This window comes from Lissotriton helveticus, chromosome 3_1, assembly GCF_964261635.1.
Source record: "Lissotriton helveticus chromosome 3_1, aLisHel1.1, whole genome shotgun sequence".
NCBI classification, from domain to species: Eukaryota; Metazoa; Chordata; class Amphibia; order Caudata; family Salamandridae; genus Lissotriton; species Lissotriton helveticus.
The window spans coordinates 1,747,324,105-1,747,339,110 of record NC_136061.1 but is presented as its reverse complement, the minus strand read 5'-3'; the positions used below and the strand labels follow the sequence as shown (position 1 = coordinate 1,747,339,110).

The window sequence follows — 15,006 nt, the reverse complement described above, 5'->3', positions numbered from 1 at the left end:
CTGGGGACGAGGTCAAAGGCTGACCTCAGGTCCATGAAGACCATGTACAACCGTCCTCCCTCTAGGGTAACCGTCTTCCAATATAGAAGAAGGAGGCGGAAAATTTGGTCCATGGTCGACGTGTTCTTCCTGAAGCCAGCCTGAAGGGGGCTCATGATGTCATTGTCCTCCACCCAGTCTATGAGATGGTTTAGAATGAGGCGCGCAAAAAGCTTTTGGGGCACATCAATTAGGCTAATGGGCCTGTAGTTGGCGGGGAGGAGAGTAGATCCCTTCTTGTGGATTGGTACAATCTCTGCCCCCAGCCATGACCCGGGGATCGCCATACCTCCTAAGATGGCATTGAAAAGAATAAGAAGGTATGGACCCCAGATGTCTGGGTGATGCCTAAAAAGATCCCCGGGTAACCTATCCAGGCCTGGCGCCTTCCCCAGTGGTAAGTGCTCCAGGGCAACTTCCACTTCCCCCAAGGATAATTCCATGCCAGAAACCTGGGAGCCCAGGGGCACTTGCAAAACTATGTCAGGGCAGGAGTCAGTATCTTGGTAAAGTACCCCAAAATAGGCCTCCCAAACCGCGGGGGCAATGTTAGGTTCGATTGCTTTATTGAGCTCCCCTGTCCCATTGTTTACAAGGGCCCAAAATTTCCGGGAGTCCCTAGCTTTTAGGGCATCATGGAGATCCTGCCAGTGGTTCCAGTCCCACTCGGACCTGGCAGTCACCATCACTGATTTATAGTATTTCCTGAGGTCACGTACCTTGGCCTTATTGGACCCCTCTTTTATTGCAGCAATAAGCTCAGATTTTGCTGCCCTACAAGAGGAGGTATACCAGGTGGGAACATGGGTCTTTTTCTTTCGAGTTGGCACCACCGGGTAAAATACCTCAGCCAAATCCCTCACTAGATCCTGGTGTATGTTACCCAGTTTCTCATTATATTCTGGGATCCTTGGCTCATCCAGAAGTGCGTCCACCTCCATGAACCTTGGGAGTGCCCGCTCATATAGCTTGTTAATGGCCTCTTCTGAGCTCACCAGCTTCCCCCACTTGACCCGGCGCCTATTTGTTGTGAGGCGCAATTCCCCCATGTCTTCCCCTCGATCTACTGGGGATACAGCCGCCGAGGGCAGAGGGCACTGGATGTTTAGACAAAGGGCATTATGATCACTATCTGCCCTATTTATCACCCTAAAGTCAAGGACTTTTGGCCAGAGTGTAATGTCCACCATGATGTAATCTAGCCTCGACTCATGGCCCCTTCTGTTGAAAGTGCACACTGAGGGGGTATCGGAAGGAGTGCGACCATTACAGGCCCTCAGTGCGCAATTCAGGGTAAGGGACATGAGTTGTAATGCTAGGGGGGACCAGGCTTTGGGGTGGGGAGAAGACGAGGGTGGCACCCCCCAGTAGTCATCCTCGGCCGTAAGGGCACCATCCAGTAACCCCTCCAGAGGTTCAAAGTGGCAATTGAAGTCTCCTCCAAGCACCACCTTGAGGTCTCCCGGAAGTTGGCCCAGAAAGGAGGACAGATCGTTTATGGTTGGTGATTCATTTGGCGTGGCTACTGGTCGCGAGTAGACGTTAACAATGGCCCACGATGGTTTGCCGGGCCATGTGAGCCGAACACACTGTATGTCCTGCGAAAACGTATGAACCTGCTCCGCCTGGCACCCAGTGTGACTCGCAATCCAGATTGCCAAGCCACCCGATGGCCTCCCCCTCCCACTCCATTTGGCAGGGATTTCAAATATTTCGAACCCTCTCCTAGACTGGGTATCCCTCGCCCAAGTTTCCTGAAAGAGGAGGATATCACTGTCAGCTACTAGCTGATCCCACTCCGGTGAACCCTCCTTATTTGCGATTCCTGCCACATTCCAGGAGAGAATTCTCAACCCCTGGTCAAGTGGCAGGCTACCTTGGCCTCCAGAAGGTGGTTGCACGGAGGCCATGGGGGAATTAGTGTCTAGGGGGCCAGTGCTACAAACCGCAATGGCGGAAGGCCCAACCAAATCCGCCACCCCAGGTTGCAGAATGTGGGCAGACCTGGTGTTAGGTGAGGGTCCTAGTTGTCCCAGACTTTCAGCCGTATCAGCCGTGTCAGCCATTCGCTCTTTGGCGATATCATGCCGGGTGAGATCAATGACAGCGGCTGTACCCAAACCCACGAAACTTTGCACCACCTCATCCACCATCTTCCCAGGACCAGAAGAAATTTCCCTGGCTTGTGGTCAATCGACCTGATCCAAGCAGGAAAATCTATTAGGGTGTATAAAATTGGTCTGGGCAGGTGGTAAATAATGCCTAGGTCTATAGTGCGAGCCATCTACAGCAAAGCCTACTCTAGTCCACCCCTTCTTACTCCCTGCCACCGTATTACTGTCACTAGGGTAGAAATATGAAAGGGGTACTAACTCAATATTGGACTTGTCAGGCCTTACAAGCCAGTTGCAGATGTAGTTTGCGACATGTGGGCTTTTGAAGCTTAGAATGATACAGTCCCCTACCCTATTCTTTAGAGTGGGGCCAATCCATGAAATCCTCCTTACCATCAAGACCTCACCTTTCAGGTTCGGGGGCAGCGGCCTATTGATACTAAGCCAACTGATAACCTTATTACGCAGAGAATCTTGGGTCTCCCTTATACCACCAGTTAGCTCAGGAACTCCTACCATAATTGCCGTATAAGGAACCGCTTCTGGGGGCAGGTTAACCACCCTGCGCCTATCAGGCGGGGAGCGATACCACCAGTCGGGCCATTGGTGGCACCCGCTACCCCCCCCGATTGCGGCGCAGAAGGCGGCTTGGATCTCCTAGGAGCCGGGACAGGGGGCCTAGGCGCTGAAGGTGACAAAGGGCGCGTCTGAGAAGCAGACGCACCGATTGTACTCAGCGATACCCTATTAGGGGCCTTGGGCATTACAGGAGACAGTGGTCTATTCCCAAGTGGATCCCCGGTGGCTATAGAAACATTTGTAGCCGGCCCAGGACTTTTCCCAATGTGGTTGTTTCCCAGGGACTGGAGTCGATTCTCTATGGCGTCCAATCTAGCTGAGATGGGGGTTAGCAGATTTTTAATGATGGCTGTAAGTGAATTAATTATTGTATCTGCGCTGTTAGAAATTGCCCCACCAAAGATAAATGGGCCTGACGTCAATGGTAGTGACACCGGAGCTAAAGAGCCCCCGAGATCTGACCTAGACCCTGCTACGATAAGGTCAGGGGAAAGCGAAATGTCTGTGCTATCTTCATGGGTTGATTCAACTATGTCAACTTTTGCCCTTTTTGCCCCCTTTAATTCCCTGGACCTTTTCCTTTTTGTGGGTTGTTCCACCCCACTGACTGCAGGCTCCAGAGGCAGCACGGCCTGTCCCGCTTCAAGCATGTCTATTCCCATATTATCCGACATGGGAGAATGGTCAGAAATCCCAGGTAGGCAGGGGGAGTTCCTATCCCTCTGTGTTAGGGGAGTTCTTAGCTGCTGGAGGACCGACTCAATAGTCTGATCAATACTGTCCAGTAGTAACATATGGGTAACGTCTGGGGGAATGGGTGTGCTAACATCTGTTGAGAGAGTTTCCCCATGGTCCAGAAACACGCTTTCGGGGCCCAACAAGAGGTGAGAGTCTGTAGATGAGTGACAAATGCTAATTTGAGAACTCGCTTTTGGGAAAAAAAATTCCAGAGTACTTAAGCCTTGTTGGGCAGACTTGCTCCGTAATGATCTAGTCGCCATTGTGGGGTAAGTAAAAGAGGGCAGAAGAGCGTGGACGTTAGAGGGGTGGGCCGGTCCGGTCTCTTCCGGCCTCTAACGGCCTAGAACGGCCCGCTCTTTGCCCGGTCTTCGCCCCGGGGATCGCCCCGCGCGCGTCCCGCGATGCGCGTGCCCAGGTGCTCCTAGGTATAGCTGGGGGGCGTGGCACTGGGAGGGGGCGCGGCGGGAAGAGGAACCAGCTGGCGGTGTTGCAAGGAGTGCTGGACCTCGCAGTCCCGCTCGCCGCGCCTCTCACCTCCACTGCGGCCGGATTCAGCAGCAAAAAGCCCCCAGATGGTACGTTGGCTCCCAGCTACTCCAGTAGCGAGCTACAGACACCAGGGACAGGGTTAGAACAATGATTGACACTCGAGCGGCACCCCCTCGCTATATACGTTTTGGCCCATGGTTCTGCAATTCTATCGGCTAACGCCTTCCCAAGACTACCCCCTTCACCATGGTACCTGGCTTTCCAACTTCGCGACATGTGACACACTTCTTGATCCGCTATATCATTATACTCTATGATCTTAACTCTGTCTGCCAGCGTTGTTGTGTCAGCCGTTATTTCATACTCCCGTTCATGGCGCCCCAATTCTTGATCAAGCTGCTTCATGGTACCTCGCAGCGTCTTGAGAACCCCTGCTTGTAGCCCGATACAGATTCCTCAAATGGTCACCTTGAATGCCTCATATATCGTTCCCACACTTTGTACTGATCCCGTATTGTGTGTAAAGTTGTCTGTGATTGCTTCACTCACTCCTTCACGGAAGACCTGATCAAGCAGCGAGGATGATCGTAAACGCCAATGAAACTGCGGAGGTGTGTACGTGGGTATGATCATGTGTAGTAGAAATGGTGAGTGATCTGACAAAGTTTTCTGTAAATGTTGGACGTTAGTAGTCCATGTATTCACATCGCTCGTGGCTAGCCAAAAGTAGAGGCGCGACCACGACCAATGTAGATAAGAATGGCATGTACCCTCTTTTATCCCAGGGTGCCATAATCTCCAAATATCCAGTAGCCCCAAGTTTTTCAAACCATTAATAACTGAAAGCGCTGCCTTTTTAAGTGCGATCTCTGCAGAGGTCATGCGATCTTCTTCAGGTACCAGCACAACGTTAAAGTCACCCCCATTGCTGACAAAGGCAATTTGTGTATCTTATCTCATAGTGTCTCATAAAAAACAGGGTCATCTGCATTAGGTCAATAAACGTTTACAATAGTCACTAGTGTGCCACATAACCTACCCTGTACCAGAGCATATCGCCCTAGTTAATCTTCTTCTACATGTATAGTTTCCAAGGGTAAACTTTTTTAATCAATTTCATTACACCCCTCGCATAGGAGGAGTAAGAAGATGTTAAACGCATTCCAGCCTATCTAGTTGTCACTGCTTTCGCTGCATGCTTAGTGAGGTGCGTTTCTTGCAGCAGAGCCACCTGAACATTATGACGGTCTAAATAAGTCAACATCTGCCGTGTTTGCTTAGGGTTATTGAGGCCTCTGACATTCCATGTTATCCATGACAGTATATTACTCTTAATTCCTTCTGTTCCTTCCGCTATCTATTGCGCTAGGTCGTTGATTTGTGCCGCCTGAGTGTGTATGTTCCATTTTCAACCATTGTGCTTTGCCCATCCTGCTTTTGCATTTATATAGTTCCCCAACTGTAGCCGCCCACCCACCCACTTCAGCATCCCAATTATGCAAAGAATACCCGTTTGAAACAAAAGAACACATCATGCAACCGCATGTCTCTTATCTAATGATAACACCTCGTCCTGTGTCCAAAAATAACCTTAAACCAATTTGGGGTGTACCCTCTTGGGGGGTCGCTAGTAGCCGTCAGACCCCTATGTGGGAACAAGAGGGGGTCGGGGTAGTTATGGGAACCACCTTATCCAGCTAACTGTGCACCAGAGTGTAACCAATCATGAAATCTCTGCACCTTTGAATACTCAAATGTAACACCAGAGAGAATGCTGCAATATCACAAATATCAGCATCGCATGTTCTGTATACATGTTATAACACTTATGTTTGTATCTTCAATAGCATACTAAGAGCATTAACCACACAGTATAAAAACGACAATGCTCGGTAGTCAGTCTCATATGTGCAGCAGGTCACATTCAGGTTCTCATTACAAGTCTCACTGCTCTGCATAGCGCACGTGCTCAGTCTTTATTGTCTGCATCCTCACCAGCTGCTCTCGACGTTTCTTGCCGCTCAGTCTGGTGCACGAACTGCATCGCTTCTTTTGGTGTTGTACAGATCTTGGCCTTGTCCTTATGCTGGATCCGGAGCCGCGCTGGGTACAGCATTGCATATTGAATTTTCAGTGCTTGCATCTTTTTTTTTACTGGATGAAATTCTCGCCGCGTTTGTTGGAGCGCAACCTCCATGCCTTGATAAGTTGTAGTGCCTTTTTCCCTGGCCAGTTAGAGCGCAGTGCCACAATCACAGTTATTTTAAAGGTGTACTGCAGCGGTTTGGATTTCGTGCGACCTTGGTCCAGATGTGTCTTGAAGTTAAGGTTGCGGTCAATTTGAAAGCCTAGGTATTTGTACGAGTCGACCTCGGCCAGGGGTCGCTTGTCCAAGGTCCAAATGAATTTACGGTCTTTCACTGCTTTAAGATCTTTGACAAAGTGCAGCACCTTAATTTTCTGGTGGTTAATGGTTAATTGAGCCGAGGTGGTGTAAGCCTCAAGTTTGGTGATTAGTCGTTGCAAACCTACTGGGGTTTGCACTAGTAGAACGATATCATCCGCATATTGAAGGCTAGGTGCAGGTATTTTGCCAAGTTTTGGAAGGTCGGAGTGAATCGACCCGAAGGGTCTCATCCAGGTCACGGATTTAAAAAGGCAGGGTGCCAGCACACACCCTTGTTTTAACCCGTTAAGATTTGGGATCTTGTTAGTTATGAAATAGTGTCTCACTCACTGTTAATTAGTAGTTTAGAATCCGCATATTGTTGGCACAGCAAGATGTTCCAGTCAGGCTGCGGCGTGTGCCCTTCTCCACGTCTCCACCTCTCACTACAGTCTCTGCACACAAGTGTTGAACACGCCGCTCCCAAGTCCAGCCTTCTACGGCCTGCACCGCGATTACTCGCTGCACACTTTATTCAAACTACGAGCGAGTTGAGGGAACAGCTCTGTATCCCGCAGCTCTTGGCTTGTGCGCTGTAGCTGCATTAAATAGATCCGCTTGTGAACTGCAATTAGTTCGCAGATGTCTCTTCAGCCAGCTGTCATCACTGACTGAACTGATACTGCTTGGTAATAGCCTGACTGACTACGAGTCTCTTCCCAGGAGTTAGACCGATATTACCACTTCGGAACCACGGATATGGTACACACTGTGTGAATCGCGCTGAATGAACTGTTGAATTGCGCTGCACGAATGAGTTAGATTCGTGGCAGCTGGCACACTGTTTTAAAATTGTAAACTGAAGTTTTTAATAATTAGACTGTGTATACCTGCCTTATTTGCACCGTTCACCGCCGCATTGTTCCCCGTTCCACCGCAGCAAGTGCTGATTGCGTGGAGGGAGACAGCACGGCATAGAGGGAGCGAGCGTCCTCACTTCCTGGGGCACACCACACGCGGCCATCTTGGCTGAGGCTGACGGTCTAGTTGTTGGACAGGACCGAGTCCAGCCTCCTACTTAAAACCACTATGGCGAAGACGCGCAGCGGGCGCACCAAGGGCGCACCGAAGGTGCGCCAAAGGTAAGCCCGTCCGCGTTCTGGCCGGGCGCAGAGCCAGAAACGCTGTCCGTTTGAACATTAGGGTAAAATATAGCAGAGAGGAGCTATTAACACTACATACCAGCTCCCATGCCTGTCAACAGTTATTAGACCCATGTACATGGAAGGGCCCTGTCAGTTGTCAGGATTGTAAAAATACCTTCCCTTTCTCACAAATCTCGGCACTAACAGCGGGTAGGAATGAACTTAGGGGGGGATTAATCAATGCAAGGTCTATGTCCAAGCACGCATTGCACATTTATGACCTAATAACTGAAAACGACCTTGACTGTCTGTGTATCACGGAAACGTGGCTCAAAGCATGGAGTAACCCCGACATAGTACACGCCATACCGCCAGGCTACCGTATTCAAAGGCTGGATAGAGGGGAACAAAAGGGCGGAGGCGTCGCTATTGTCCATAAGGAATATCTGATTTGCTCTATGACAGAACTGCAAGACCTAAAAGGGACCGAAGGTATGGGTTTCCACATTAAGGTTAATGACACCTTTACCTTCGCTGGCCACCAGGTCTATTGTCCCCCAGGTTCATACAAGGAATTCCTGGAGACTATTGGGGATGCATTCAGCAACCTAGCACTCAGATTCTCTAACTTTACGGTACTCAGGGATATAAACATCCATTTGGATTCCCCCACTGACCCGGCAGCTGCCTCATTTAAAGAAACTATGGATGTTCTTGGGCTAGCAACACTCACTCTTAATACTACGCACAGGGCAGGACACATCCTAGATTGCATTTGTTCTAATCTCACCACACTTAAAGTTAGTCCCCCCATGAGCCAGACATGGTCAGACCATGCGCTGGTCCCTTTCAACCTCTTATTGGAAGGCGATGGGAAGGGTAAGCAGCCTGCTAAGAACTATCAGGCCAGAAATGAGGGATGGAAAGCAATTCTCGGCCACCCAGAATTGATAGCAAAAGCCAGTGACTGTAGGCCCCCTACGACAGGTAACCCGGAAATTGATAATAATAACTTTAGGGACTGGATGTCTCGACTTAAAGACAAAGCGGGTCCTGCTAAGGTCAAGAATAGGCCCAGCCACAAGAGAATATCGGCCCCATGGTTCAACCAGTCACTTAAAGAAAAACATGGAGAGGTACGTAGGGCTGAACGTAGATGGCGGAAAGACTATTATGATGACGACTGCTGTAAATACAAAACAGCTAGAAGCATTTACCATGCGTTGATTAAAAAAGCCAAAACTAAATTTTACACGACAGCAATAGAACTGGCCAACAACAAACAAAAAGCTATCTTTAAGATAGTAAATGGCTTCAACAACCCCAAAATACTAGCGCAGGAAATTCCACCTTCTGAAAATCTCTGTAATATTATTGCGGACTTATTTGAACAAAGAATACAGGGCCTCACCAAGGATTTTGCAGCTCCTGTCGAAGAAATAGGGGATGTTAGTAGCAGGGGAAACAGTCCTCTGTACTCTCTGGCGATGTTTCGGCCTATCAGCCTGGATGAGACTCACAGGGCAATACTGGCAACCAAAACAGGGTCGCCATTTGATCCTTGCCCCCCCTATGCTTCTTCACACGCTCGTGGACACTGTCAATCCCATGATTAATAACATCATAAATGCATCACTGGCCACGGCCAACATTCCCTCAGAGTGGAAACTTGCGGCGGTTAAACCGCTGCAGAAAAAACATCTTCCTGACCTGCACTACGCTATCTAACCTTCGACCAATCTCACTGCTCCCTGTATTATGTAAAATCACAGAGTCGTTTGTGAATAAACAAATCACTAAGTTCCTTGAAGACAACCAGGCCTGGCACCCCAACCAATCAGGTTTTAGAGCACAACACTACTGAGTCAGCTCTCCTGTTCACCACCGATACCATTCGTATGGCTCTGGACCAGGGTAAGAAGGCTGTCCTGATCCTTTTAGATCTGTCGGCAGCCTTCGACACGGTCTCACATACCATCGTGACTGACCGGCTAGTAACATCTGGCATAACTGGAAAGGTCCTGGACTGGATTAAGAACTTTCTAAGTGGCAGGAGACAGGTGGTCACACTGGGTGATTTTTGCTCGAAGGAAAAACCACTTACGACTGGTGTACCGCAAGGGTCTAGTCTAAGCCCGACACTCTTCAATGTGTATACCACCCCTCTGATTAGGCTGATATCGTCCTTTGGTATCGATGTGGTAGCATACGCGGACGATACTCAACTGATCCTAGTCCTTGATAAAGACACTCAGGACTGGGAAGATAATCTGAAAAGCTGCCTAACGGCTACATTCGACTGGATGGGGAAGAACCATTTGAAATGTAATACGGGCAAAACAGAAATCATACCAATGGGCGCTCATAATGACTTTGTCCCTAAACTTCTGTGGCCGGTTAACGCAGAGGTACCCACTCATACCACCAATGTGGCACGTAATTTAGGCATCAAATTCGACTCAGCTCTGTCTTTCAAACAACAGGCACTGGCAGTAGCAGGGACCTGTTTCAATGTCATCAAGGGACTAAGGAAATTTTTCGACCTGATCCCCCTGGCTGCTAGGAAAATGGTAATGGTCGCTCTCGTGACATCTAGACTAGATTATTGCAACAGCCTATATGCAGGGACCACTAAAGTGGTCACGCACAAACTCCAGATGGTGCAACACGCAGCAGCTAAGCTGGTGTTGAAATTGCCAAAGAAATCCTCTGCATCTGCTGCTTTAAACATTTTGCACTGGTTACCAATTATCAAACGGATCCTTTTTAAGATCCTAGTCATTACTTTCAGAGCCTTCCATTCTCAGGGACCAAAGTACCTACAAGGGAGGTTTTTCCGCTACCACCCTGGGCGAAACTTGCGTTCCTCCAATGCCAACCTGTTGTCTGTTCCTATGTTCAGACTAAGTTCAAGGGGGGGGCAAATCTCTGCCAGTACTAGGGGCAAAGGCATGGAATAAACTCCCCCCTCACCTTCGTGCAATCGAGCGGGAACTAGAATTCCGAAAGGCACTAAAAACCTGGATCTTTAAGCTTCCTGACACCTGTGCTAGAGTACTAGTATGAAAGAGTGGCGCAATTACTAATAGCAGCATGACCAGTGTTTACACCTTCCTGGTCAGTGGTGGCGCCTAGATGCTCCTTGGAGCGATAGCCGCGCGGTACAAATATTTGTTTACATTACATCACAATCGCTGCCAATGTGTATTGCCTAGCCCAGCGCATATGGTCGCTTGGCGATTACGATCCCCAGAGTCCGCAACTTGGGCCTCGATCGCTTTATCAAAGCTGCGTCAAAGGTTAGCGATCGGACCCACAGAGCTCAGTGCTGCCCCAGCCTGCCCAGATTAATACAGTACATGCAATCCGATGCCCCTCGCACACAATACGAGGCCTGCTGCTCAACGTGGTGAAGTGCTACCATTGCAGCCTGGCAGCTCCGCCGCAGCATACGCCAGGCCGCTGCCTCGTTTTTGTAAGGTTTCTAGGCCGCAAGTGTGTCGCTCCGGTGGCCGCAGCAGTATTCCACCCACACCGCTGCCTCAGTAAGTTTCGCACCGGCAGCAATTAAAGCAGCTGGGCAGTACAGCAAGAGCCGACGCTCTCTGCTATATCTCACTTTTGAGTAGTTCGTGGGCCGCCGCGCACCTCACATCAGCCTCCGACATTTGCCACTGGGACTCCGCTTGCATGCTCGCAATATGGTGATCTCTCCTTACCGCGTTCCACTGCCCTGAGAGGTAGCGCTCGTCTTTTCCGCTGTCTGTCGTGGTCAGATTGCCTGACGGCCGCTATGTCAAGCACTCACCAGCACCTGCAGATCCGGACAGCATTGGGGCGATAACAACTCGCGACTCGCCACTGCCAGAAACATCCCACAGAGCGCTCAGACGGTGGCGTTCTTCACATAAATGCACTTCTCTAATGCAGAGTATCTGGTATATGGTCGTTTTTCCGCTGGATGGCGGCGATAGTGAAGGATATTTGCCAGATTGTTTCCACGACCAGCAAAACAGCACTAATGTGCGTCCATCTTGCTCAGGCTCTCTAGGGCCCCCCCATTCTTCTCAATGTTCACCATTGGGAGCTGCAGCTTCAGTACCTCTCCAGCCTTTTTTAGTAGAAAAAAGTAGACGGATATTTCATCGAGGGGTCATGGAGCCTGTTGGAAGTTCAATCTTCATTGTTTGCTATTCCTCCACCACCATCATCATCATAGCCAGAATCCTGATCCAAAAAGGTTGAATCCTTTTCCTATATTCTTCCTCCTCCAAAAGTCTCTGGGCTTCTCTTCTAGACCTGCTCTTTGGAGGTGGTGCTGATTTATTTGTCAGGGGCAGTGGTGGGGGCTTCAGTGGTTAGACGTCCCACCAAGTGAAAGATGGCATCCTTGTGCAGCAGCCCTCCAGCAAAAAAGATGCTTCAGAAAAGGGGGTGGTGATGAACAGAGTGTCTGAGTTAAGCAGACCACTCTTACCCAGTCCAAAGATCAGGGCTTGATCCATCACCGTTTTTTAGCTCACTGCACCATCCCAGCTCAGAACCTGGCTACATGCAAATTAGTCTGTTCCTGTCCCAGTGCATGATGGGAACAGGGCAAACCAAACTACCAAGCCAATTCTTATACTGGGAAGGAAACAAGCTTCCGGGGACCGGTTTCTGGCATTTCAGCCGTCGTCGGCCCGGCTTGCTTGAATCCTGATGGTGCAATGAGCAAGGGACTCACATCTGAGTATACCCTTCCACGCTTATGGTGGACAAAATGATTCAGAAAAGGGGGTGGTGATGAACAGAGTGTCTGAGTTAAGCAGACCACTCTTACCCAGTCCAAAGATCAGGGCTTGATCCATCACCGTTTTTTAGCTCACTGCACCATCCCAGCTCAGAACCTGGCTACATGCAAATTAGTCTGTTCCTGTCCCAGTGCATGATGGGAACAGGGCAAACCAAACTACCAAGCCAATTCTTATACTGGGAAGGAAACAAGCTTCCGGGGACCGGTTTCTGGCATTTCAACCGTCGTCGGCCCGGCTTGCTTGAATCCTGATGGTGCAATGAGCAAGGGACTCACATCTGAGTATACCCTTCCACGCTTATGGTGGACAAAATGATTCAGAAAAGGGGGTGGTGATGAACAGAGTGTCTGAGTTAAGCAGACCACTCTTACCCAGTCCAAAGATCAGGGCTTGATCCATCACCGTTTTTTAGCTCACTGCACCATCCCAGCTCAGAACCTGGCTACATGCAAATTAGTCTGTTCCTGTCCCAGTGCATGATGGGAACAGGGCAAACCAAACTACCAAGCCAATTCTTATACTGGGAAGGAAACAAGCTTCCGGGGACCGGTTTCTGGCATTTCAGCCGTCGTCGGCCCGGCTTGCTTGAATCCTGATGGTGCAATGAGCAAGGGACTCACATCTGAGTATACCCTTCCACGCTTATGGTGGACAAAATGATTCAGAAAAGGGGGTGGTGATGAACAGAGTGTCTGAGTTAAGCAGACCACTCTTACCCAGTCCAAAGATCAGGGCTTGATCCATCACCGTTTTTTAGCTCACTGCACCATCCCAGCTCAGAACCTGGCTACATGCAAATTAGTCTGTTTCTGTCCCAGTGCATGATGGGAACAGGGCAAACCAAACTACCAAGCCAATTCTTATACTGGGAAGGAAACAAGCTTCCGGGGACCGGTTTCTGGCATTTCAGCCGTCGTCGGCCCGGCTTGCTTGAATCCTGATGGTGCAATGAGCAAGGGACTCACATCTGAGTATACCCTTCCACGCTTATGGTGGACAAAATGATGCAGCAGGTACTGAGGTGAAGGGCCAAATGGAGTCGGCGTCCGAGTCAAAGATATGTACATATGTTGGCTGTAAGGCGCATGGGCTCAGAGGGTGCATGGAACGGTGCTTTGACTCTCGCAAAGATGCATTACAAGGGGTTGAGAAACGTTGCTGGGTCCGAACCTGTTTTCGGAAACTACGGGTAGGAAGTTGCCAGCTATGGGAAACCTGGAGCTGGTGCCGGTGGAGCAGAGAACCAGAGGCTGTCCAGGCAAAAATTAAGGCAGCCTTGGGTTGGGGTCACTGGCTCGAGGCCGCTCGGCGAAGGAGCTGCTAGTTCCACATTGACGAACTCAGTTTTCCAAGGATGAAGATCCTGTGACTTACCTCTGCCATGTTTGTGTTGCTTCTTCCTTGCTTACCTGAAGAATACGGTGATGGTGACCTGGAGCGTGGATTCGCCTACCAACACCTGCGCCTGTCATTGTGAGCCCGGGCCAGGAGTAACTTGACGTTACGCTCCTTCTTAGCCTTCAAGTGCATGCTGAGGCAGGATTCACAGGTACAGGAGCTGTGGTCCGCGCCTAGGCACCAAAGGCATGTATAAGGGGGGTGACTAATGGACATCTGTCTCTCACAGTTCCACCAAGTCTTGAGGTCCAAGTGTGTTTGAAGAGACATCTGTACTGTACTGAAGGGCATTTTGTGAAGAAAACTCATGACTCAAGAGAATGCAAGCTCCACAACCACATTGAAGGCATGAAAGGGTTGCTGATATTTCGGCGCCGTGGTGGGTGCTATGTGACTTCGGCAAGGTCATTTGATTTCACTTATGGTGTTAATACAAAACCAGTGTCCACTACTGGTGAATTGAGAGCTTTGAAGTTTTACAGATCGAGGCTGATGCCTGGCATAAGTCTACAGGTGAGGAATCTGCAATTAGAAGTATCCTTCAGAATTATAGTGTAGCTCCCTTAACATTATGACAAAAATGACTACATTACAGATGCATTTAGTCAAATCTGATTACATTTTCTGTTTGCCTTTTTTCTTTAATCACAGTGTCTGTACCCTGTTGGCCTCACCAATACATTGTGGGTTCTTTAAAGGGCGTGCAACGTGTTTGTTATTAACTATAGGTGCTTGTAGAAAAAATGTGCTTGCGTGCAAAGGGAATGTTGCAGCGTGTGGTAAAAACAGTAGTATTATTCTCTCCGATTTACCTCTACAGTGAACCTTCTGTCCATGGAGCTAACCTACTTTACCTGCGGCCTTCTATTTGCTGCGGTGGTGAAACGTTGGGTCTGGGACTATGCCATCACTGTTACCTTCATCCATGTGGCACTGACGTCTGCAGGTGAGCATCACCTAAGAATTTCATTGATATAGCTCTTTTTATCTTGTTAAATACAGTTTGTGTTAAAAACGACTTTCCCCACAACTATTGGCCAGTTTAAATCAGCTGCTGGCTCACAACCTACCTTGTAAACCAAGTTCTCTGTAATGGGAGATTCAGACCGTGGGTGCCATCCTTTGAAATTCAGATCACCCATTACCACCTCAACGCCAAGGTGCCTCCAACCTGAGATGTATGGACACATTTGGAAATTTACAAAGAAAACCGCTTAATCCTGTAAATTAAGGTAAAAAATATTTGTAACTTAATCCCGTGCAATAAAACCTGCTGTATCCACTCAGGATGACCTTAATTTCAGTTATAAATAATGCAG

The 15,006-nt window shown here is 49.2% G+C and overlaps 1 protein-coding gene across 1 annotated transcript in view; it reads left to right on the top strand.

The window, feature by feature from the left end:
• Window positions 1-15,006, top strand: part of TMEM244 (transmembrane protein 244) — a 242,930-nt gene that overhangs the window by 188,798 nt on the left and 39,126 nt on the right. Inside the window, exon 4 of the mRNA XM_078682527.1 lies at window positions 14,508-14,633. Within this exon, the coding sequence (XP_078538653.1) occupies window positions 14,508-14,633 (126 nt within the window). The remainder of the gene's footprint in view (window positions 1-14,507; window positions 14,634-15,006) is intronic.